This window comes from Spodoptera frugiperda, chromosome 4, assembly GCF_023101765.2.
Source record: "Spodoptera frugiperda isolate SF20-4 chromosome 4, AGI-APGP_CSIRO_Sfru_2.0, whole genome shotgun sequence".
In the NCBI taxonomy this organism is placed as follows: Eukaryota; Metazoa; Arthropoda; class Insecta; order Lepidoptera; family Noctuidae; genus Spodoptera; species Spodoptera frugiperda.
In genome coordinates, this window is record NC_064215.1 from 62,594 (window position 1) to 88,793 (window position 26,200).

At 35.8% G+C, this 26,200-nt stretch overlaps 1 protein-coding gene across 2 annotated transcripts in view; it reads right to left on the minus strand.

Annotated features, from left to right (window-relative positions):
- LOC118272439 (zinc finger protein 287) overlaps window positions 1–11,634 on the minus strand; it is a 57,083-nt gene extending 45,449 nt beyond the window's left edge. The window contains exon 1 of one of the 2 annotated variants that reach the window (XM_035588957.2): window positions 11,115–11,634. In XM_035588957.2, coding sequence (XP_035444850.2) covers window positions 11,115–11,199 — 85 coding nt within the window. In that variant the 5' untranslated portion in view covers window positions 11,200–11,634. The remainder of the gene's footprint in view (window positions 1–11,114) is intronic. The other variant, XM_050693533.1, reaches the window with a different exon arrangement.
- Window positions 11,635–26,200: the final 14,566 nt, after the last annotated feature.

Sequence of the window (26,200 nt, forward strand, 5' to 3'; positions counted from 1 at the left end):
GAAATCGTTGCGTAGTGACCCGCCTCAAGGTCTCAGGTTCAAGGGCAGGGGTCGCTCCCTTACGCAACTTACCCTACAGGTGGATGCTAAGATTTCGACCCACTAAACTTTCACAACTTTGTTTTGTATGAAGCTTTTTACTTACGAACAAGTTTGCGATAATTTGGGGGGATTTTCGTTGCCATGTGGGTTTTATTTTTGTGTTCGTAACTTTTGAACGAGTATGGGGTTGAAAATGCATGATATGGTGTTGCTAGTCAGAGTTATAGTCAGAATACTGAAACGCTACCCAATTTTAAGTTGTACTTAAATATCTTGCTATCTCTGTCTTGTATAAAGAATTTGTAGAAATAGAACTATTCTTACTTTAATTTCAGTGGCGTTTGAGTATATGAACGTAAATAATAAAAGTGCGACTGTCGTGGAAACGGTTTCGAGTTCATTTCAAAGTAATAATAAGTTTTTTTTTCACTCAAAATTCTCGCCGAATACATCTCTTAGAGAAATAACAGTAATAATTAATTTCATACATTGACTTTAATATGTAGTTGTAGATATAAAAATAATAGCTCATGTATTCCAAACTATAGATTAACTATAGGTTTTAGTATAAACGTAATACAATATTTCCTGAGCTAAAAAAACGTCTCATAGAATTTCATTTTTCAAATAAGAAACTGACACCGGCCTTGAAGTTCAGACCATGTTTATTGATTAAGAGGGGCGGCGGTTCATCATTCAGAATTAAGATATAGGATATTTCTTTATTATACTAGTCTATTTTGAGATATAATTAGATGGATGGCTATGAACGATTCTGGTTGTGGCTTGAATAAGATTAATTGTGTAGGTTGATTTAGAAAAAAGTTTAGATATGTGTGCTAATAAAATAATAAAGATTCGTAGCAATTGGCGTTCTATTGTCTCTGCCTACCTACTATGGGACACAGGCGTGAGGTTATGTATGTGCTAATTACAAAATTGAGGAAGACTATCTCAAAGTACATGTAACATCAATTTTTTTCTATTTTGTTAAAGGTTTCGTGAAACAACTGGTGTACTTTTAGACATCAAGTTTTATTCTAGATTCCATGATATTACTATGAGTGTCAATATTTAATAATCCCTTGTCCCCAACCATCACCGCCACCATCTCACCTGATGGTAAGCGATGATTATAGTCGATGATGGAAGATGCCTACTTATGTGCAACTTGTTCACTTGTGACCTGAAGACACCCACATTGTATTTTCTTATATTGCCATGTTTATTATTTACATATTTAGTTTTAATCGCATCTTGTACCGCAATAATTTAAAAACCAAAGTACATGTTATCAAAACAGCAAGTAAAAATCAATAAGAGGTGAATGTAACGGTCTATTCCTAGCAGTGTTTATAAACAATGCCGCCGGAGCACGCGATAACGCGCGTTTAGACGCGATAAGAGCGCAATTAGTCGTTAAATTGGGCACGGGTTGCGGGCGAGCAGCGTCACGTGCGGTGCGCGCGACTTGATACGTACTGGTGTGCAGGAGTCCTAATGTTTTCACTTCTTACTAAACAAGAGTTAGATAAATGCTCCTTTGAAATGGTTTTGTGACTTTTCCTTACATATTTTAAGAAGTAGTGTCGACTAGAAGAGTTATTTGTGAAGGAGTTAATCTTGAAAAGTAAAAAATGCAATAATTAGATAAGTAATTAGATAATTATTCTACATAGTTACACAGTTACAATCATAGAACTAGTTTTTAGTGTTTTTTTTTGTAAATATCCATTTTTAAACTTAGTTCACAACTTACTTTAAAAACCACCAACATCTCTCAAACCGCATAAAAAAGCCAACAGTTACTTGACAAATGTAATGACATAAATAATCATGTACTTAATGAGTGTAAGTACAGTTTACACACACATGCACAGCTCAGTATCGCCCGGACGTAAGTTAATCGGAGTTAGTGTTTGTAAACTTAGGCTGGCGTGACACAACACGTGACAATTATGCACCTTTTTTAGTCCTTGCTGTGATGTATTGGGTACGCTATACACGTGATTAGGTTTAGCTATTGATCTAGGTCGTTGAAGGAAGCACTGGTATCCTTAAGACCTGGGAATCCTGGGATAATGTGAGTTTTTGATGTTTTAAGTCAGAAAGTCTTGATATCTTAAGGATGAAGTTTATGACTATTATTTATGAAAATCAGTTGGTAATGTAGTAAAATTATGGTGCTATATTTTGTCAATTAGCTTAGATTTCCGCAAGGTATCGCTGGTAGTGATTGGATGCGTTGAGCTGAAGATCAAGCTCAATGACGTGCCATTAGAGAGGCCTATGTCCAGCAGTGGACGAGAACAGGCATATTATAATATCTTAGGTTATAGGTATCTTGGATTTCTGTATTTAAATTAGGATTTAATTTTGTGACTAGTATCCCATCAGTAGTATCTTACAATAGGTTCACTCCTGTTTAAAACTATTAATAAAAATTGAACTTTACAAATAGATTCGTTAACGTTCAACTAAAATTAAAGTAGCTCTATAAACTTCTATCTACTTAATAGTGCGATCTTACGTCATTGAGTTTGTTATTAATTTTTTTCTTAAGATTGTGAGACTTCGTAAAGTTTACCTAATAAAGTGTGGCACAGGAAATGCTCGGAACACACGTGATTATTATCGTGCGCGTGAGTTTTGTATACAATTCATGAATGAAAGGACTGAATGTTGTGCTTTTATAGTTGCCTAGGAGTTGTAGAATACTTTTCTAATGAATCTTGTCTTAGATATCTTCAGGTTGATACAAGAAATTGATGCAATGCACTTTGACATGCTTCTATTAATGTAAACCTTTGGAAGTTATCAAGTTGTACTTTGAAACGAGCTATCAGATTCACCAATTTTGATCAGTGATCTATTAGGGTTTTTGACTTTCAAAAATGTCTTTTTAACTCTATAACCGTCTCATAACTGACAGTGGATTTAAAAACTCCATACGCGAGTGATACATTTAGGAACGGCAAAGTATATCAACAAAAAGAAAAACATTTTTACCAAGTTTTGCGGAAAAAGAACTTTTCAAAGTAAATGCTGGCTGTAAAGGCGCGTAATCAGTTTGGAAGTAGGGTAACCGCACCTATAATCGGCCGCGGGCCACCGTAAAAATATTAACACCTGATTACCGGTGTACCGTGAAGCGGAAACTAACCTGATCGGTATGACCACTGTGGTCATTCGCCAATTGATCTAAAAGCCCTTTCTAGCTCAACTGATTACTTAAGAAAATTGGGATTCTTGCTGTTTTCTGTTTGTTGCTGTACGATTTGCATGTAACCTGATTGGATTGTTTGTAAAAGGTTTTGCCATGAGTGTAAAGTACTGGATTCTATTTCAGGTAGAAAATTGTTTGGCTATTTCAATTTTTGGATTCATAAAACGTATTCAGGTATAGAAAGAATGTAGATAATAGCTATACTGAATATTTTTAAATACAGAGTTAGCAAAATCAAATCAGTAATGATTGTACCTAAGTATGCATTTTAAAAGCGATTTCTTCAAAGCCGTTCTTTAAAAACACGATAATGTAAAAAACCTTTCTTCTAAAACTTCAAAAAATTATAGAAAGTATAAAATTAGTCCATTTAAGTGCAACGAGAAGGTAAACGTCACGGGCCGTGGTTTTGGGCTTGTGACTTGCAAGTTTTTGTATGAAATGTAATTAGCCGTGGACGAATACTGGTGCCGCCACCCTAGTAAGGTAAATACCTTTTTGTTTGGGAGTTCATCGACTAATGTATCATAACAGAAGGGTCAAGAACCAGTTACATCATTGTTTAACTAGGGAAAGAGCTTTATGATACATATTAGAAAAAAATCTTGGGTTTATTTCTGGCTGTGTTGATAGATTTTTTTTCGATTCTTCATTCTAACAATATCAATGTTGTAAATTTTCGTATAATTACAATGAAGGTCTTAAAATGTATTAAATGTTCACCCATCTAGAAGTTTTCTCAGCCTGTGTAGCTTAACTTAACTTGGTCTAAGCCTATATCTAAGCCGTCTTTCTCCCACCTTGGCAGAGATGAGAGGGAGAGTCACACTCTTGCTGAATAAAAACCACCTCGTTCCTACTCCTGCCTTTCGAGCCGGAGCCCTGGTAAACCTGTTAGGTAGTCAGTTCCGAACGCCTTCTACTACAGGCCAAAAATAAGTGTAAATATGTAATTTGCTTAACATCAGATCACTCAAAGACTTTCTGTAGTAGTTAACTTTGTTAAACATGCCAAACAAATGCAAGTTAACTAAAACCAGTTAGTTTAACCAAAACTTAATTGACAATGAACTTGTGTTCAAATTGTAAGAGTTTGAATAATATTTAAATCTTGCTGTCTCACTCTGTTTTAAGGAAAATGAAAGGGATAGTGAGATTTTTTTTACGTTTTTGATAAGGTGTTGAATATGTAACGCGACATCACATAGGACTTTTAACATATCTAACTGTTACATAGTATTATGCTCACTCCAGTCTGGATCTTCGAGGGTTATAACTTATTTTATGTTAAATGATATATAATATTAAGGATTGCAACTCTGACTAATGATGTGACTAAAAGGTAACATTTGAGGTAACCCAAGGTACCTATTATTTTTTATTTAATGCTTTGGGCTTTGCTATTAAGTCAGGACTTAGGTATTTAAATTATGCAAGATGATTCAAACACAAAACTTTAGAAAAACTGTTTCTCAGAATTTTTAAAGCAATACTTATTTAAATCTTTAAAAATTAAGTCGCATCTACTACAATTTTTTATAGTATAAGCCGGTAAACGAGCAGACGGATCACCTGATGGTAAACAATCGCCGCCGCCCATGGACACCCGAAACATCAGAGGTGTTACAAGTGCATTGCCAGCCTTTGAGGGTTAGAAATTTAAGGGTTGTTGGGGAATCGGAGATTGGGAAGATTGGTAATTGGGCCCACGGTAACCTTACTCACACAACGAAATAACGCAAGCGTTGTTTCACGTCAATTTTCTGTGAGGCCGTGGTATCACTCCGGTCGGTTATTCGTGCCGAAGCATGGCTCTCCCACACTTATACCACACAATACTAAAAAACAATATAACTAACAACAATTTAATGAGAAACTTAAAGAAACAATCCTGCATATCAAATGTCATCACACACCAGTAGCAAATAGCAAGGAAAAAAAGTAAAAAACGCTACCAAGTTTAAGTAGACATTAACATACTATTAAGTACAGTCGAGCACACAAGTGTTAGCAAATTGTGCTAGACGCACCGTGGCCTTGAACTTTAAGTCTCGAGATGCAACGCATTTGCATATAAACGCAGGCGACTGGTCGATGCGATTATCGACAAACTGGTTGAACTAAGTACGGCGCGACGGTACGAGAGTCGCGACTGGTTTCTTGTATATGTACTGTTGTGCGATTAAGCGCTTTCTGTATTTTATTTTTCTTTGTAACCCTTTTTTTAGTTGTGTGACTATTGGGTTGGATTTTGTTTTAGGAGTTTGTTTATTGAATATGGCAGTGTTGCTTTGAAAATAATACATTATTAAGTGCCAGAGTAGCTGCTGGATGCAGGTTGCTTCCAATCTGCCTATCTAGAAATCATTTAGGGAGGCCTATATTCAGCAGTGGACGTCTTGTGGCTGATATGATGATGATGATGATTATTATTAAATGAATCGAGATTGTGATAATATATCTTCTCATTGTACAGTCCATAGAGGTTTTAATGACTCATTTGAATACCAGTAGTTGCCCGTTCCTTAAAAGACGCGTTGCTATTATTCAGATTATAAAAGGTTTTTATTCTATTCTGTTACAGATTTTTGCTCTTAAGAGACTTTTCTACCCGACTGTACTTATTCACTGCAAAAACGCGCTACCAAATCAAATCAGAAAGTATTTTATTATTATATATCCCTGATTTATAAGACTACAGAGAAACAGGTTTTTCTTGATATTTAAAAAAGTTTAAGAATTTGCATTGTTTTTGCAATGTGCAAAAATACTTCGCTTGCCCAGTTGTCACGTGTGTTTTAAATAATATAAATGTGATTATAAATAAAAATAACTATTTGTATGGAATATTACTGTTTATTTTTGAAAATTGAGATTTTGTGATATTTAATATAAATAAAAATAAATATTTATATGGAATATTAGTATTTCTTTATAAAAATTGAAACTAGCTCTTGCCATAAAAAATCGATGCCGCCATATCAAATTATAGTAAAATTTTAGATAGATTTAACAATAGGTATACTAATACACATACAAGCATAAACATAATTGCACAAAAATTTTCCGACGTTGTTTTAAATTTAATTATTAGTTGATATTTAATTTAAAACCCATACAATAAATATAAATATACTCAAGTAATCACTTCTGTAACCGACTTCACCACGTCCATTGTACGTAAATCTTTAAAAAACATAAAAAGCTCATATAAATAAAACTACCTGTCTAGATGTTTTTGATAATATTTGCAAAAATTATTACTTAAACAAGTTTTATTAAAGGCATTGTTAATAATATATTTGACAATTGTTTTATAGTTAAAAAGGAAATAACATCAAGCTATCTTCTTAAATAGGTAAATTGAACATCAAAAACTACAAAAGGACTAGACATTTATCGTCATCATCATCATCAGCCTATAAGTGGCCACTGCTGACTGAAGCCTCTTCTCATACGGAGAAGGTTTGAGCATTAATCACCACGCTTGCTCATTGCGAGTTGGCGATTTCAAACTTATAATTAGATATTTCCTCACGATGTTTTCTGTCACCGTTTGTCAGTGGTGTCTAAATAAACTTAGAAAGAACATTTAACTCGGAAAAAGTCACATTGGTACTTGCCGGTGGTAGGTTTTGGACTAGCAGTCTTATGCATGATAAGCGGTCTTAAACCTCCGGGCCACCACGACACTATGAAATAAGTAGCGTGAGGTTATGATATGAAAATCGACTATTTTCATCAAGTTTGACCGACCTCGAAGTTATGAAAACGCTTCAATAATTATTAAGAACAAAACAAGAACTTTTGCTGTCGACAAAATAATCGCTCTTATTATTATTTGTATGTTTATTAATAAATAGTAGAGCGAGACAGGTAATGCTTCGTCCACACCAGAATTGATACATCCACGTGAGTTAGCACTTGGCTTTGGTCGGTACTAACTCTTTAACCAAGCCTGGAAGCCGAGCTAAGAAAAAGGACGAGAAAAATATAAAATAAAGTAATGGATTGGTATGTTGGGTCAGTTGTCATAATTATGATATTACTCTTACTGATGTACTCAGAGATATTTAATGATTATTTAAACTATTCCTTAAAAAAGATTTGGTTCCGAAAACAATTGCTAAGGACTGGGTCAAGTAACCATTAAATGACTGAGTAGGTGTGGTTAATGTGATAACTATTAAGTTATCACTATCCTTAAAGAATTGAAAAATAGGTATTTTTTTTGCCTGGTTTATGGTGAAAGGCTCGCAATTATTTGACAACTTACTAATACTCATATATTATTATGTCTTCTATAAGATATCATTTTCATAAGGAGAGAGATGTGTACTTTATCCGAGTAAGCTAAAGCATGTATTTTATTTCAATTAATTCTTGAATCGACATTTTTTATATACCTATTGAAGTAGGTTTTCCTCTTTCTATCAATGTTCGATGCCAATGATTTTAAAAGACACGCCTACATTGATATTAAAATATTTTCTTATTAGAATTTGGGTGTTAAAGGAGAATTGGACCTCTTCGGATGGCATACTGTTCAGCAGTTGATAGAGACGGGGTTGATGAAGATGATTAAAATTGTTTTTTTATGGATTATAATCATCCAATGTCTTTAGCGCTTTGTGTGAGGCGAGAGGGAGTGTCAGACTCTTACTGACTGAAAACCACCCCGTTCTATTCATGTTGTTCGAGCCGGAGCCCCGGCAACCCGAAACCCAAATAGGTTTTCCGCGGCTCCGTAATAATTTTCGACTAGGTCATAATATGTATATCTAAGAGCGATGATGATGCTTGACATGTGCCCAAAGACGTAGCTATTTTATTAGCTAAATGATCATAGCAAAATGGACACCCCATATTACATGGGACTTATAAAACAATTAGTGAAAAGTGAGTGTACATTGTAAAGTGGCATTACGTGCCGTAATGTGCACCTCTGCCTACCCCTTCGAGGATAAAAGGCGTGACGTTGTAACAACAAAAAGGTGTTACATCAGTGTTACAAGACGTCAAAACTATCATTGTTGACGTGCAACACATAATTTGGAAGGTCATCTTTTCAAAAATTAAGCGTATTTTATACATTTTGTATATTTTCCTAAACGATAAGATCATTTAATGAATTTAATTGCATATGAATAATTATTTTTATCATGATAGGTATTGTTGTAATTTTTTATTGTGCGATTATTCTTGACTAGTGCTAAACTGATGGGTTTTTCCGTAAATTGTATCTATTTTTAACTGGTTTTGAGTTAGAGCCACCATAGCAGACGGTAATATTAGTTTCAAAAGACATTTTACGAAATATCAAGGTGCTGAGTCTCAATGTATATTGAATGGTTACTTATTTAGTTCTTAGAAATTGTCATTGGGATAAAACCGTTACTAAGGAATAGTTTAAGTAATCATTATGTATCTGAGTAGGTACGGCAGTTAACCAATTAGGTATGGAGCAGATGCATATATGTGATAGAACTTAAAAGTATTTTTAATGTCAAGTATGGCGCCTTTTAGTTTCTAATTATTGTGTTAGTTTTTATTTAATTTTCTATCTTCTGTAAGACTTTGTCCTATAATTATGTATATCTCTCGATTAATAGAAGGCTTCGAAAACATTTTGGAAAATTGACCTTTTGTGTAGAGTTTTTAAGGAAAATTAACGATTTCAAAATCATTTGTCTAGGTTTTCTTATGGTATTTTTTATCATTATTTATTACAGTAGAAAAAATATATAAGTTTAATAACTTGCCTATTAAATTTTAACGAATAAAGATAATGTTTAATAAGATTATAATTTGATTTAATAAGTTTGTATTTATTTTGATCCGTCAATCGTGGAAGGATCAAAATTAAAATTATTACCTAAAAGTTAAAAATAGTTGCGAAATTAACGCGTAATTATTATGATAATTACTTAATTCAAATAATAGTAATAATAGTCATACATTGCACATAATTCCACAATAAAAATTAAATGCAACTTAATGTAATAATTTTTGTTAATAAAAAGTTGAATTTTTAATTACGTATTCTAAGCAGAATTATTATTTTTTGAGTTAATAAAAAAAACCAAAATAACTATTATAATTATAATTTAATTGTTTTCTAGTGTTCAAATGAGAAGATAATATTTTAATGAGTTTATTGTATTGTATTCATTTTGTTTTTAAAATGAAATGGAAATGATTTTATTTTATTTTGTATAGTTATGTAATAACGCGTTTCCGTAATGCACATATACCCATATATAGGATACATTATTTTTTATTTTGTACTACTGCTGGCCCGGCAAATCTCGTATCCCTTTAATAATTTCCTTCTCATCTTTTAAACTTGAATTCGACAAATAATTCAAGACCAAAATTATCCAAATCGGTCCGGCCGTTTTCGAGTTTTTTAGAATAACGAATAGAAATCCATTTTACATGTACATCTATAAGATTATTACTTCTAAGGAACCCAATTCAATAGTAGTTATTAAATATATGATCCTTACTTATCATACTTTTAACAAGGTACCGTGGTATAACATATAGATAAGCTATCTCAATTTTGTGTTAGTTAATAATTAGATACGTTAATATGAGCTAAATAATATTTTCAATACCTAATATAAGGTAGATAATAAATAAAAATAACTTTTCTTGAGTACGACTATATACTATAAAACTACAATATAATAGGGTTTATTTAGCATCTTTTAAGGTTTAACCGCTAGTATATTGTCAGCTGAAAAATATTATATGGAATTGAAGGCGAACGAGCAGACGGGTAACCTGATGGCAAGCGATCAGCGCCGTCCATGGATACCCGTAACACAAGAGGAGAAACAGGCGCGTTGCCGGCCTTTTAAAAAGGAATACAGTCTTTTCTTGACGGTTTGAAATTTTAATAAAGAATCTATAGTAAACTAGTGTTAAAATACTTTTTGTGTTTTTAGTTAAATAAATCGTGTTAAAATTTTTAAATATACTTATATTTAGTGGAGTGGTATTATTAATAAAAATAAATTTGATAATAGTAATAATTAAGCTTAAAATTTATATCTTTTGAAAATGCTGTTTAAATTTTGAATTTTTGTTATACCTAATTCTTTATTGTTACCTGATGATAGTGTATTATTATTGCTTAGTTTTAATTACGTATTTTAGTACTCGTATAGTACTAAAATACTGTTAATAATATGCTTCTTTACTTGGTATTTTTTTTTACTTTGTAAGTTACAGTTAAGTCAAAGGAGCTTTAAAGCTTTATTTGTTATATTCAACACACGGACAGAATACAGTAGAATATTATATATAGATAGTAGGTACATAGGTATAAGTACTGGATATTCCCGAAGAAATCTCTTCCTGCAATCCTTTGACAGGAAAAAATATAGAAACTACGAAACTAACTCTATCGGTTACCATTCCGCATTAGATACATATTTTTATTTATTAATATAGTGTTTATTATTTACACATTATTATGAATAAGAAAATTATACTTTGTATTAATTTTTAAAATAATTAATTTAGCCATTTATATTCTATTCATTGTTATATTATTAAATAGACATTAATGAGCTAAATGTTTATTAATATAATAATGCAATTTTAAAATAGTAATAGTATATTGCCAAGCCGACGGCAAAATAGACATTTAATTTATTTAACAACGTATTATTATTATCGGAATATTAATTCTTTATTAATAAATATCTTATTTCAGAATTAATATTAAATATTGTGTTAAATTAAAACGTTCTGTAATTTATATCACAACTGGAAGTATGAAAACTTCAGGACTGAAAATCTGAAATGGAAAGAAAAATTCTAATTGGAATCTTACCTGTGTGACAATAATCTTCCAAGTAGTGCCTAGCAGCTCTCTGCACGATGGAGTAGTACAGGCTGACAGAAGATGCGAGCGCCATCTTCTCTTCTCTTCTATTCTCCCGTCTGTCGCTAATACAGTTTGTTGCCTATCTTGTTAAAGTTTCAAACAAAACAAAATGTACGTAAACTCAAACTTATTGAACTGCATTACTTAGTATGTTTGTTTGTTGTAAAATGTTGCGAAAAAGAAAAACTTGCAAGAAAAACCAGTGAAAAAAAAAATCTAGTTTGAACTGCGTAAAGTTGCGGTTATGAAAAATATTTTTGATTCCGGTCAAAATGATTCTTGTTTTTGTCGAAAAAGTCACGATGTTCCATATTCTTTTTTTAAAATGTCCAAAGTCACAAATTTGTTGCACTATCGCGCCGCATACTACCGCCGTCCAAAAGTCTACGCGAAATGAAACACGTAATGTAAAATAATAGAAACGTTTTGGATGCGGCCGGTCCGCGCCGCTGTTGCTGCGAGACTGGGCCCGACAACACGCTTTTTTTTGTTTCCCTTCTACGCGGAGGATGCGGCTGAAATAAGTTCGGATTATCCGATTATTTGATTGTGTTTATGTTTATCTATTATACTGTTTACACTGAAACGATAGTGATGTTTCAATGCTTTATTTTTGTTTGTATTTTTTTTTAGTTTTGATTAATCTTTTGAAAGGTATCGAGTAAAACAAAAGCTTTGCGTTTAAAAAAGCTCATTAATTCCGATTGATCGATAAATTGAGTGATATGAGAAAAAAATCGAATTAGAATTGAAAAAAATTGCAAATTCCAACTAGATTCGCATTAGCAATAACAAAAACAAATATGGCGGCGTCGGAGAAAACGCGGGAAAATAAGTTTCCCGCCGAGACGAGCCACTCGAGACATGCGTACGTAACGCAATGTTTACATGTGTTTTTTTTTACTACTAACCTTACGTCTTACACGCTTTTTACAGCTTTTTTGTTCCATTCATCCGTTTTTCCTTTTTCTAAACAGATGGTCGACTATTTGTCTATCTGTCTAGCCTATGCATGCAGTTTTTGTAGTACTTTATTATAATAACGAATTATTTAGCTAATTACTTAATTTGCATCTTTCAAATATTATTATATTCTAGTTATGCAAATTGAATTGATTTTATAATCGCTTGCAATTTATCAACCTGAGCCAAAAGTGATAATTTTGACATCTTTATTACAAATGTATGATTAAAGATTTGGTGAGTTGCGGATTGTAATTAGTGAAGTACTTTTGTTGCCACGCCAACAGATCGGCTTATCATTCGCGCTAACATAATCAGGAGCGGCGACGCAATTATGACGAAACCCTTTTTAAAAACGATTCGCGTAAAAATAAAGAAAAAAATGAGAAAAATGTTCATCAACGCGACACGACACCCTCCCGCCACCCTCCGCGCCCCCGCGCCCCGGGCGGCGGGTGGCGTGCGACAAGGACGACAACAGACTCTCTTGTTTCCGTCTCAGTTGGTGCATCTCGCGCCACCAAGTTTCATACGAAAACTACCCGCGGTGCGCAGCTCCTGCTCCGAGGAAAAACGTAGCAACTGCAGCTATCAGCACTTGAATCTAAACTTAATTCACACGACATAGAGTCGATTTCAGAGTCTTGTGAATCAAGGATTTTCCGCGAAACCTAACACAGCCGAAGTTTTGGTCTCTTGCAACTGTGAGACACAACTACACGCATACTAAGCTAAGTTTAGCCCTCGTCCGTACGGGCTGCACTCACGCACACAGCCGCAACTTCCTTGTACGCGGCGATGTGTGCGTGTCGCGCGGTAGTGTGCGTGCAAAAGTTCCTATACAAGTTTTCGGTGGACTTTCTTTGTGTCGGTGATTTTTTTCGCGGTTCGTGCGCGTGTGTGCGGGTCAGTGGGATTTTTTTCAAGTTTTTATTACTCATACATCGGCGGCGTTTGTTTGTATGGGGCTGTTTGCTAGTGTGGGGATGGCCGCCCGTTCTTTGTGCCCGGGGATTGTAAAAAATGTCGTATTGGATTCTAGCTGTGCTGCTAATGAATGATAGATACGAGTATGTACTCTCCCCCTGCATACTGCACGTTCGCATCTAAAAATCTGATGTGGGATTTGCAAATGTAATCCTTTTTTTTTCAGCCGACATTTTTCATCATTGCTCTGAATATAGGATCAGTAATGAGATTCTGAGGAGTGGTTCTCGGGGACCAACTTGTTGTTTTTTTTTTCTTTTTGTTTTTGTTGAAAAGACTTCAACGCGTATCTATGACTGTAGGTTGGTTTAGTTTTTGAACTAAAAATGGGGGAAGTTTTCATTTGGGGGTGGTACTGTGGGGGGTGATTTTGATGATTTATTGTCAAATGAATTTTCTATAGAATTCTTTTCACATTGTTCTTGTAGAACACTAATATCTAACAAACTGATACTACTTAATACTGCTATTATTACCACACATTAAAAAAAACGTTAAAGATAAATAATATAGGAGTAAATGTAAAATAAAGTTCAATAACCGTCGGGAGAAGATTATGCCTGATCCTTAGTCGAGTGGCTGTAAGCAAGGTTGTCAGGTTCAATTTCCAAGCTGGGCAAAGTGAGTCTGGATTTTCCAGTTGTGGTTTTGTATCGTAATACCATCAAGCATAAGAGCGACTGCTGGATTCGATACCCACGTAAAAACAATGATGTTTTTAGTATAATTTTATTATAACTTTCGTGAGACATAATTAATATTATTATGTTATCGTAGCAGCGCGACAATGCTGCTCATGAATATGAGCCTCTAGCATGGCCTGAAACTAGTCGAGTTCCTCGTAGCAGTTACAATACATGAGTAAGACGACAACATAATAATTAATTTAGATGTTTTTAGCCCCCAAAATGTTACTAAGTAATAGCGTTCAATCTGAAATTATATCCGGTATTTAGTAATAGGCTCACCCCATATCATAATAAGACTGATAATAACATAAGTGATGAAAAGTGGGTATCCAATAAGTACCTGCTTTGCCTTAGGGGATTAATAACCATGGGTAAAACAATTACCAAAAATTATCAGGAGGTTTAACTATCTGATAGATAAGAATCCAGTAATGGTAGTTCCATAATCTTATATTCTAAGATAATCTAAGATATCTGTAGTCGGTTGAATAAAATGGGTCAACTAATATACAGGTTGATCAAAATTTTAGGGTGCTTCTCCACCAGAGATGTGCTATGTGGCTGTGCTACGAAGATACCCCGCCGCAAGTAGCTGCACGAGGAAGATGCGAAGTTCCAGAATGCGATGTATTGATAGTAGGGAAGCCATCCATTGCTCCATTTAAAAAACATAGCTTAGTTGAGTCCATTTTATAGTTATGACTTTGATATTTGATAGTTATGACTGCACGGTTGGCGCGGTGGCTGGGCAACTGGCTGCCGTGCAACGTGTCGTGGGTTCGATTCCCGCACGGAACAACTCTTTGTGTGATCCACAGATTGTTGTTCCGGGTCTGGGTGTCATGTGCATGTAAAATTGTATGTTTGTAAACGCACCCACGACACAGGAGAAAATCCTAATGTGGGGCAACGTTTTATAAAAAAAAAAAAATCCCCAGTGCTAAGCTACCAATATATACCAATGATTGGTGGAAACCAAACGCATCCACAGCAACGTAGCATCTCTGGTGGAAAAGCACCTTTGATGTAATTTTTTTTAACGCCAATTGATTTTCACCTTTTATATTCAACCCTAAACATGACCTATATTTATTTGACGAAGGGGGCAAGATTTTTTACCAGTTTTGTTATAAGTTCCCTGGAAAGGGAAGTGAGTTTTATAATACCTTTCACTGTTCTGATCTCTGTACTAGTTAGTATATACATTTAGTCAAGTCTAGACTAATAAATAAAATTGAAGAGTCTGTTTGTAATATTGCAATATCCGCCTTTTACTACATACATATGAATATACATACGATACATACACAAAAATAATATTTTTTACAATTTTTGTTTGTCTGTCTGCCGGTTTGTTCTGACTAATTTCTGAAATAGCTGAACCGATTTTGACGGGAGTTATTTTTTAAGGGGTGAAAATGTGAAATTCATCCAATGACTTCTCGTTGGAGAAGTCTCGGGCGAGGCGAGAGGGAGTGTCAGACTCTTACTGACTAAAAACCACTCCGTTCCTACACCAGCTTTTCGAGCCGGAGCCCGGGTAAACCCGCTAGGTAGTTTATTAGCAGGCAGCTGATATAACTTAGGCTACTGTTATTAGTCACAAAGACCGTAATCCACGTGAAAGAAGCCGCGGGCATCAGCTAGTATCGTACCATATCATATATATATTAAGCTGGGGTAGCTTGAAATAAAAAGAGTGATATTATGTTATGTATGTCGCCCTAATTCCGGTGACCTGTATACATAGAGAGTCTGCGACCTGTCATGTTAATGAGCCCCTGAATATATTATAACCAGGCTGTCGTTCTAAACCTAGGCTTCAACCTGCTGCCTAGGTCGAGGGCCATACATATAGTATTGCATAGAAATAACAAGATATATGTAGTTTGACTTAATAGTTCTAATAGTTAATGTAACAACATTTTAATGAAAATTATCAGAGGCCCAAATTATCCCTCCTCTCTAATCTTCCCAATACTCAATAACCCTTAAATTCCTATCTTCTAAAAGGTGGACAATACACTTGTATCGTCTCTGGTGTTTCGGGTGTTAATCGGCGGCACTGATTGCTTATCATCAGATGACCGGTCTGCTTATTTACCGGCTTATTACACGGGTCTTATAACACAATTGGTGAAAAGTGTGTGCGCATTATATGGCGGCATTACGTGCCGTAATGTGTACCTCTGCCTACCCCTTCGGGGATTAAGGCTTGTTGTTGTTCTAAAAACATTACTTTATGTAGCACTTTAAGCAATATAACTTACCTTTTTTCACCATATCTATCGTGACTGCACGGTTGGTGCGATGGCTGGGCAACTGGCTGCCGCGCAACGGGTAGCGGGTTCCATTACCGCACAGAGCAACTCTTTGTGTGATCCACAAATTGTTGTTTCGGGTCTGGGTGTCATGTGCATGTGAACTTGTATGTTTGTAAACGCACCCACGACACAGGAGAAAATCCTAATGTCGGGCAACGTCTTTTTAGAAAAAAACAGTTTTCAGGAACAAAGCTGTAATACTTTCCGGCTGTAATTATCGCAGCACACTGGCACACTTCATGCTGTGTCGCTGAAATAAGTATGATGGCCGTTTTACATACATAACAACAAACGAACATATTTTTTCATAGCCTTTAACTTTTATATACCTAAGCTACTTCGGCGCGGTTTCACTCGCACTGCTGGGCTCCTATTGATCATAGCGTCATGTTTTATAGCCTATAACCTTCCTCGATAAATGCGCTATCCAACACGAAAAGAATTATTCAAATCGGACCAGTAGTTCGGGAGATTAGCGCGTTCAAACAAACAAACAATCAAACAAACAAACTCTTCAGCTTTATAATATTAGTATAGATATAAATTTGAAGTATATATTTGTATATTATGTAAGTATATGTATATATTTGATTTTAAACTACACATACATATTCCTTGCTTTAAACCCCCTTTTATAGGATATTTTGTGTGTTCACCCATTTTCTTTAGCTAATTAAAAATTGGTCCTGACTTTTACGTAGATTTGGTTTGGAAACTGGTTAAAGCATTCTATGCAGATCTATCAGCAAGTCTATTCAAATGGTTACCTCTACTAGAGGGGTATTTCAGTAGTTAAACTCTACTACAGGTCCTAACTCACAGGAGGCAGGTCTATGAGGCTTGTTCCAAGAAAAAGTCAAAGACCATTTAGCCAAAAACTATGTTACAGTAATAACTAAATCGTGATACATTTCGTCCACAATTCAAAAGTACATCAGTAAAGAAAAACCACTCAATATAATGATATGCATTAGACAGTGTATTAATCTACCGAGAGCGTTCTATTAGGAGTGAAAGAGACAAAAATATAAACAAAAAAATGAAGGAAAAAGAGGTCAGTAACTGGCGAGTGTACGGTAGCTGGGGTATATGCGCAGGCGAGTGTGGCTCGTGGTTTAATGTCAGTTTGGGTTTTTCCATATATTTTTTTTTGAGGTAGGTCCGTTATATTGTGGGTGGGTATGGGAAGTTTTGTTTGTATGTGTGTGTATTTGTAGTCTATTTAATTTTTTTTTATTTCTGATATTATTCTAATTGTGATATTTGTTTCTATTTTACATGGCAACATAATTATTAGATATTTTTTATAACAACTATCGTGAGACATATTGGATTAAGTAAAGAACACGATTTACTCTTACAAAGAGTCCCCATGTGACTCGAAACAAGTAGACCTTTACGACTAGAGACTAGATATTTACGAGAGTTAACCGTGATTTATAGTTAATCATTATTAGATTGTGGAAAATTCATATAGTTCAATTTGTTTCCATTACGTTGTTAAATAATCAATTCTATTTAAAAAATACACACACAGAAATAACATTGCAATCTAAATGACAACACTTTTATTACAAATTTCACACAAAATTTAAAACAATATCTTAATCAACGAAACAGCGAGTGCCACCTGCGGGTGCGCATCATCTCGTACTCCACATATGTAAACAGCTCGCGATCAAGACGCTGACGTACTCACCTGCGCGAGCTTAGTGTGGACATTCCCTTGTTATAAAGATATTATTATTTCATTGTTCCAAAATTCTACCTAAAATGGACTTCTTTACTCTTGCTTTTTTATATCGGAAGGTTTTTGCTGTTTTCCACTGGATGCAGGTTGCTTCCAACCGACCTTTCAAAAGTTCCAATATATTTATATAATCTGTACACACAAAATTAGAGAAAACAGTGGCAACAAAACGTTTCTCCTCCTAATTTAATGTCCAACAAACTTATTTAACAAATACATAAAAAAAAAAAACACAAAAATTGACCCCATTACAAAAAACATTCATATATTAATTTTCTTTAAAATATATGTAGCTGACTAAAAAATGACTGCACGGTTGGCGCGGTGGCTGGGCATCTGGCTGCCGTGCAAAGAGTCGCGGGTTCGATTCCCGCATTGAAGAACTCTTTGTGTGATCCACAAATTGTTGTTTCGGGTCTGGGTGTCATTTGTACGTGAACTTGTATGTTTGTAAATGCACACAGGAGAAAATACTAGTGTGGGGCAACGTTTAAAAAAATTTGCTCACACACACACATATAAAAAAAGACAGAAAAAGTTTCCTCTTTTTCAAAAAATCCCATATTATTTTTCTTCAAACAACAATACAGTCACATCCACACTAGTCTTGCTGCAACCAAGGTGTAATTACCGTGTGCTGTGGCCAAAAAGTGCAATTATATGGCGGCGCGTATTAGTTCGGCGGCACGGGGACCTGCCTCGCTCACCTGTTGAGTACTTTAGGCTATAGTTTAGTCTAGATTGGCTAGACTGACTAGGTTACATGGATTGTTTAAGAGTGATGAGTTAAGTAGATGTTGAAAATATTTGATTGTTTTTTATGTTGAGGCGTTTTGAGAGTAACAGGGCTTTGGTTGATCTATTTAAAAGGTAATTTCAGATATTGCGGACAACGTAACAGGTTACCGGGGCTTCGGCTCAAAGCCGGAGAAGGAACGGGGTAGTTTTTAGTCAGTAAGAGTCTGACACTCCGCCAGGAGAAGTTTTGGGATGATTTTCACTGTTAAAAAAAGATAATATGGTAAAGTCTACCCGGAGTTGCGGACGACCTAGCGAGTTAACGGGGCTCCGGCTTGGAATAGGAGCAGGGGCGGGCTAGTTTTTAGTCAGTAAGAGTCTAATACTCCCTTTCGGCATCCAATATTGTTCTCCTCATAAAAAAAGATATCGTAAAGTTTCACAAATAAGTTTACGAAGCAAAACTTCTTTAACTTAGTGATGTCTACGGAATTTTAATATCCCTGTAGTTTAATGAAGCTTACAAAAAATATGTGCTATTTTCATGTGTGTATATTCATTGTATCTATTTTACAAGAGTCACATATCAATCAGTGAAAAGGAAATTTTACTTTAATGTGCGCTTCTGTCTACCTCTTTAAATAATTAAAGGTGTTTATGCAATGTTTGTTAATGTTGTAGTCACAAAAAACAATACAAAGAGTGTAATTTCAATCTCAGAAATAAAGCATTCTGTACAGTACAATTGTCGATGTATAAATTTAAAACTAATAAATAAAATTGGAGTGTCCGTTTGTAATATTGAAATAACCGCTTTTTACTACGTGCATATGAATACACATACTAGTACATACACCAAAATCAATTTCTTTACAAGTTTTGTCTGTCTATCTATCTGTCTGTCTGTCTGTCAATCTGTCTGCCTGCCTGCCTGTCTGTCTATCTGTCTCTTTGTTCTAGCGTATCTCTGAAATGGCTTGACCGATTTTGACGGGAATTTTATTGGCAGGTAGCTGGTAGCTATTTTATTAAGGATTATTCTATGAGGAACAAAGTCGCGAACAACTGCTAGTTTAAAAATACATCTATATCAACAAAAAAGAGAATAAACGGTATATCTGATGAAAAATTACCGAAGGCAAAGTACATTGCAGGTTTTTAGAAGAAACTTTCTGCCTATACTCCGTCTTTCACTCTCTCAGGAAGTAACAATAGGTTCTTTAGTAATAAACACAATCTAATCAGTAACGGAAGAAGTCTCCACATTAGTATGAAAGACAAATATTGTAGAAAAGCAGTGACAATTGGCAATGGATGCTGGATGGCTGATACGGCGCGTAGAAACAGAAAGTGGATGTCGCAAGGACGCCCGGTTCTCGCACCAAGCTTCCTCGCCTTCGGACTTTGGGGCGTGGTACAAACACAAGATTAAGAAGGAAGATTTTTCATTGTACTTTAAAGTTAAATGGTTTAGATACTTACTCTTCTGTTTATTGATTTACGGCGCATTCCAATAAACTACCGATCGGTAAATTTGCTTACGAGCCGTAGAATTTTGACATAAGCTCCATACAAAATGTGTCAAAATTCTACGGCTCGTAGGCACATCTACCGATCCGTAGTTTATTGGAATGCGCCGTTAGATACTTATTCTTAACAACCTTAGTTTGCTTTATGTTTAAAGTAATCGAAATGAGAACGTGTTCGGCGTTCTGATTGGCCATCTCGAAAAACCTAACCAATCAGAGTGCCAAAACAAGAGCGAAAATAAAAAATGATCGAACAGAAATATCAATCCCAATTGAGAGATATCGACTCAGTTCCACTGATTGATAACTAGTTAAGTACGTGTACTTATAGACTTAGCATAGGCCATCCACCCAGAAGGTGGACTGGGTGCAGGTCGCTTCCAACCGATCTTAATGGGCCAGCAAACAAGCAGACGGATCACCTGATCTTAAGCAATCAAAACTTAGAGGTTAGGAATTTAAGAGATATTGGGGAATCGGGAATGGGCTTCCAATAACCTCACTTACACAACGAAACACAACGCAAGCCTTGTTTCACATCGGTTTTCTGTGAAACCGTGATATCGAGCCAGTCCCATTCGTGCCGAAGCATGACTCTCCCACACTTAGTCTTTCGAAATGAAAATTTTATCAATCAACTTAAACTCGCTAACAGCTTATGCCTTGAAATATTTATTTCCAGATTTGTGGTCAGCACAGGGGAGGTTTTTGTATTATCTCGATAGTTCCTCATTATAAATGGAAACGTGAGACGAAACCTTAAGTAACCTTTATGTGAGAAATAAAAGAACAACACAAACAACTTACTGTATGTGGGATACTGGAGTACGGGGGCTTGTAAAAATAGATCTAGGTGGATATTTTTTTTATTAATTAAGCATCTTTTGTTTAAACTAGGATTTTCTGTAATGTCGTGTATCGGACTGTATTGTCGCGCCTTTTTATCCCCGAAGGGGTAGGCAGAGGTGCACATTATGGGGTATAATGCCACTGTAGACGACTTATTTAACACTGTAGACGAACTTTTCACACACACACAACGTCACGCCTTTTATCCCCGAAGGGGTAGGCAGAGGTGCACATTACGACACGTAATGTCACTATACAATGTACACCCACTTTTCACCATTTGTGTTATAAGTCCCATGTAATAGGGGTGAGCCTTTTGCCATATCCTGGACACAATTCCAGACTCCGTGCTACTACCGGGAAATTTTCGAAAATCCGAAAAAAGCCCAGTAATACTTTGCCCGACCCGGGAATCGAACCCGAGACCCCTTGTTCGGCAGTCGCACTTGCGACCACTTGACCAACGAGGCAGTCACCATCTGTGTTATAAGGCCTAGTATGTAATAGGGGATGAATCTATTGCCATATACTGGGCACAATTCCAGACTCCGTGCTACTACTGAGAAATTTTCGAATAACCGAAAAAAGCCCAGTAATACTTTACCCGACCCGGGAATCGAACCCGAAACCCCTTGTCCGGCAGTCACACTTGTGACCACTCGACCAACGAGGCAGCCAATGTAATGTCGTGGTGTCGCAAAAGCACCCAAATACACATGCTTTGTGGATCATACAAAGCGTTGTGCCGTGACTGAATCGAACTCGTAACACGTTGCGCAGCAGCCAGTCGCCCAGCCAATGCACCATCCGTGCAGTCGACTATCTTATCTTTAGCTATTATCATTACAAGTTATTAAGGGTGTTATATCAGGACCCCTTTTTTGATGACGGGGTAAATCTTCATAAGGCGCCTAGATTTTTGGGAGAAAGACTAGGGATTGTGGGATTTTAACCTCACTAAAACCACCCCACCTTCAGCACCGATAAGGGGCACCGAGTCCTCTTATTAGACCTGCCCTGGGGTCCCTATGGTGCAATGCCTACTGTTACGGCACATATCTAGGGAGACGTGCATCTCCTATAAACCTCGCTGTGCAAGTTGCACGGCAGCACGTAACCACTGTGTACTGTGCTTAGGTATATTAGCACCCTTACAAACCTATATTTGAGAGAATTCATAAGGTGTTATATCAGGACCGCTACAAACCTACATTTTCAGCTTCTTTCTATTCTTATGTGGTGATAAAACCTGCTATTTTATGAATCTAATATATTAATTACGTTTGCATCGATAAATCAAACTAAAAACCTGACCTACAGACATAATTACCATACTCCAATACGTCTATCGACACATCCAATCAGTCAAGAAACCAATACAAATATACACAAAATAGTATTCAGTAAAAAAGTCTTCAAAAAGGAACTATACAAATTATACCAAAAGCCGTCAATTTACTTTCATTTGATACCCATGATGTTATTATACAAGCATTCTTAATTGTTCTTTTTAAACACGGCATGCACTCATTCAACTGCTAACCAGAGGAGTCATCCATCTTCGTCAACGGCCAGACGCACTGCATTAGCCAGACACTACCAGACACCTCCACAAACATACATCTATCCCCCTCTCTCATAAGGAAAACAAACGAAGCTTTTGTATACACCCGTCTTTTTCTATGGACTGAGTGATTCAGCAGTTTTAAAGTTTGGAAAGAATGTATGTTGTTTCTGCTGCTGTCGTGGTTTTGGACTTTAAATTGTTGAAGCGAAGGTTGATTTTGCTTTGGGAGGATGTTGTAGAATTAAATTTTTCGTAGCAAGTGTTAATGTTGAGAGCAACAATCTTTTTCTCGGGCGCTTCTTGCAATGTCTGAAATTGGACGGTGTTATTCATTTGGCGACGCGCTCCGATAGACTTATTAAGTGGTTACGTCGTGTTTAACGCTGTTTCGTTAACTTTTTATATTAGTACCGTGTTAGTATTTCGTTTTTTGTGTCTTTACATTCGTTGGACATTCGCTTTATTGGCATTCGTTGGAATTCTCCTGGTTGTGGTAAAGTTAACGTGTAGGTACTTTCTTCGGTGGGAAACATCTGTTCTGTAGACATCAAGAAAAAAATTAATGTTTCATTTTTACTTTTAAGTAAGTTCATTTGTGTTAGGTTATGGTCAATAGTAATTCTGTTTTGGACAGATTTTTATTTGGACCTTTTAAATGGATGAGAACGAATGCTACTGAAAACTTTGATGTCAATTCAATCATGCTCGAACACGGTAGTCTTGTTCTCCAATGAGGATTTAAAATATAATAGTAGTTGCCTAGTGCCTAGTGGTTAAACTTCCACTAGAAACCGTTTTTCTACACTGTTTCTACATTTACTTTAATATTTCCAAACAAATTCTTTTATTCTACATCTAACTACTATTATATTTGTTGTTGTAAGGAATCCTCTCCACTCTGTATTTCTAAGACAATCACATACATCATCAATAGCCACTGCTGACCAAAAGCCTCTTCTCACACAAAGAAGGTTTGAGCATTAATCACCACGCTTGCTCAATGCGGGTTAACGATTTCAAACTTATAATTAGAAATTATTAGCTCAGGTTTCCTCACGATGTTTTCCTTCACTGTTTGTCAGTGGTGTCTAAATAATCTTAGAAAGTACATATAACTCGGAAAAAGCCACATTGGTACTTGCTGTTGGTAGGTTTCGAACCCGCACTCTCATGCATAAGAAGAGTCTTCCGTCTAACCTAAAGTCTTACCGCCATACTCAGAGTTATTTAATGTTTACTTAACCCAGTCCTTAGCAATTCTTTTCGATACAAAATCGTTACTAAGGAATAGTTTAAGTAATCATTAAATGTCTTTGAGTAAGACTAATAATCTAAGACAATAACGATTACTAACTAGTCACTTATAATATGGTGGCTCATCAGTAGGGTATTTTTCAATTTGTACTAAGTAGTGTTCTGGTACGTAGCATGTAAGTTATAGTAAAGGGTACAACAAATGTTGCGCGCTGTAATCCATCTACTTCACGTACCGATGGCTGGGAGGTGCGGGGAGGGGGAGGGCTGTGGTGGTCCAAGATGTGAGAGGTAGCGGTTTGAGGGTGGAATGAAGTTGATAGGTAAGGGTTTTGTCTATATTCTGTGTTGTTCTTAGATGGGATTTATGTTTTCTTCTGTCTTCCTCTGAAGCGGGTAAGTTAGACTTAAGATAGTAACTTTTCTTATCTTACCTATATTTTTCATATAATTCATACTTAATTTTGTATCATTGAATACTCAGCATCTGCATTTGCGCTAGCGCCAATAAGGCTCATTGACAAGTAATGCTGTGTTACCGAATAGTCTTCTGCCGATTTTTGTTCAGCTCAGCTATTAGTATACGGACTTTTCAGTAAATGTATGAGCTGAAAATCACTAATAATAATCTTTGTTGATATCATGTTCAATCGTAATCAACTTTTACCTTTTATCTTCTCAACACCTCTCATAGTCAATTCCGTCATTTCTTAGCACTATACTCGACTAAAACCACATCATCATCATCATCAGCCTGTTCTCATCCTCTGCTGGACATAGACCTCTCTAATTTCACGCATGACTAAAACCTCATTTTCTTCTAACCTAACTACTCTCATAGTCTATCCGCTACTGCTGAAGCTCTAAACATGACTAAAACCTAATTTTCTTCTAATCCAACTACTCTCTAGTCTACCCGCTATCGTCCAACACTTGGGCCCCACCACAAGCTGCATGATGCATTAATCCCTGCTCCCCACGACGGATCCTTAATATATGATCGCGGGTTCGCGCCGGTCACGCCGCGGATCACTTTAAACTTGATCTACGCTCGATTAATATTATTATTGTCAGTTTTATGGGAAAACTCATGGTTTCCTGTGCAACGCTGACCTTTCTCAATGTAATCAGAAGCTTTGAAACCTGGGATATGTAAATTTTCTGGTGAGCTGCGGACTGCCTAGCGGCTCGAAAGGCAGGAGTAGGAACGGGGTGGTTTTTAGTCAGTAAGAGTCTGACACTCTTTCCCACCTTGCTTAAGACGAGAGAAGCCATTGGATAGGTAATTATCCCCCATAAAAAGTAGGTAATTCATTTCTAACAAGCTTGTAGACTCCTAACAAGCCAGTCAATGTTAATAAAACATTAGTATCTCTACATTACAAGCACTGATTTGAATTAATTTCAATACAAATGCTATTTTAGAAAACATTGTCTCCTCGTCCTTTGCTTTGATTCACTCCAAAAAGGTAACGACTTCGATTTAGGTCAAAAAATTAATGTCAATAAGGTTGACATTAGTTTTATTTTGTACTTCTGATTGGGGTATTATAATAGAGATTTTTTTAAGGGGGAAAATTATGCAATGTGGAGTATGCAGGAGTGTCAGATTCTTACTGCTTACTCCTGCTTTTCGAGCCGGAGCCCCAGTAACCGATAGGTAGTCTGCAGAAGCGAGAGAAGTCATTGGATGATTTTCCCCCTCAAAAAAAAGGTAGTCCGCAGCTCCGGATATTTTAATAATGCTTAATTATGGTTTTAGTCATTGATTTACTACTAGTATTCGATTCATAACATAATATCATTAAGTATTGGCCATTTTTACAAATCACTTCTCAACTATTACCTAACTAAGTTTGACCAGAAAGCGCAGCTACCCGGCTGGGACTTGATGAACCCGGATAAAGTCAACATATATTATAATAGTTTTGTACCTACCATGAACATCTTATATTGTGAATTTGTACTAGGAACTTACTAAATATTTTTATATTCTAAAAAGTACGTATAATCCACGGAACGTGTAAGTACTGGGGAACGAGAACAATTCAATATTATAAGGGAACCCTAAAAAAATATTATTTCATGACATTTGTCCTTCGATGCCACATTATCATGACATTTGAATAAGTTTTCATTCATTGAGTTGAAGGAAAAAGAAAGAAATGGGGGTTTTCAAACGTTTTGCTTAACATATACATAAGAGTTCGTATAATAGTTAGCTTTGGTTAGTTTTATTTCTCCTTTTTCAGAAACAAATCCTTAAATTAGGCAAACATGTGAGTAATATGGGGATTCCCATTGGTAAGATATATCTACTCTTAAGAGGTAAATGCTGCAGAAGATTTTATAATGCATATATTATATGCGGGTGCACCTCAT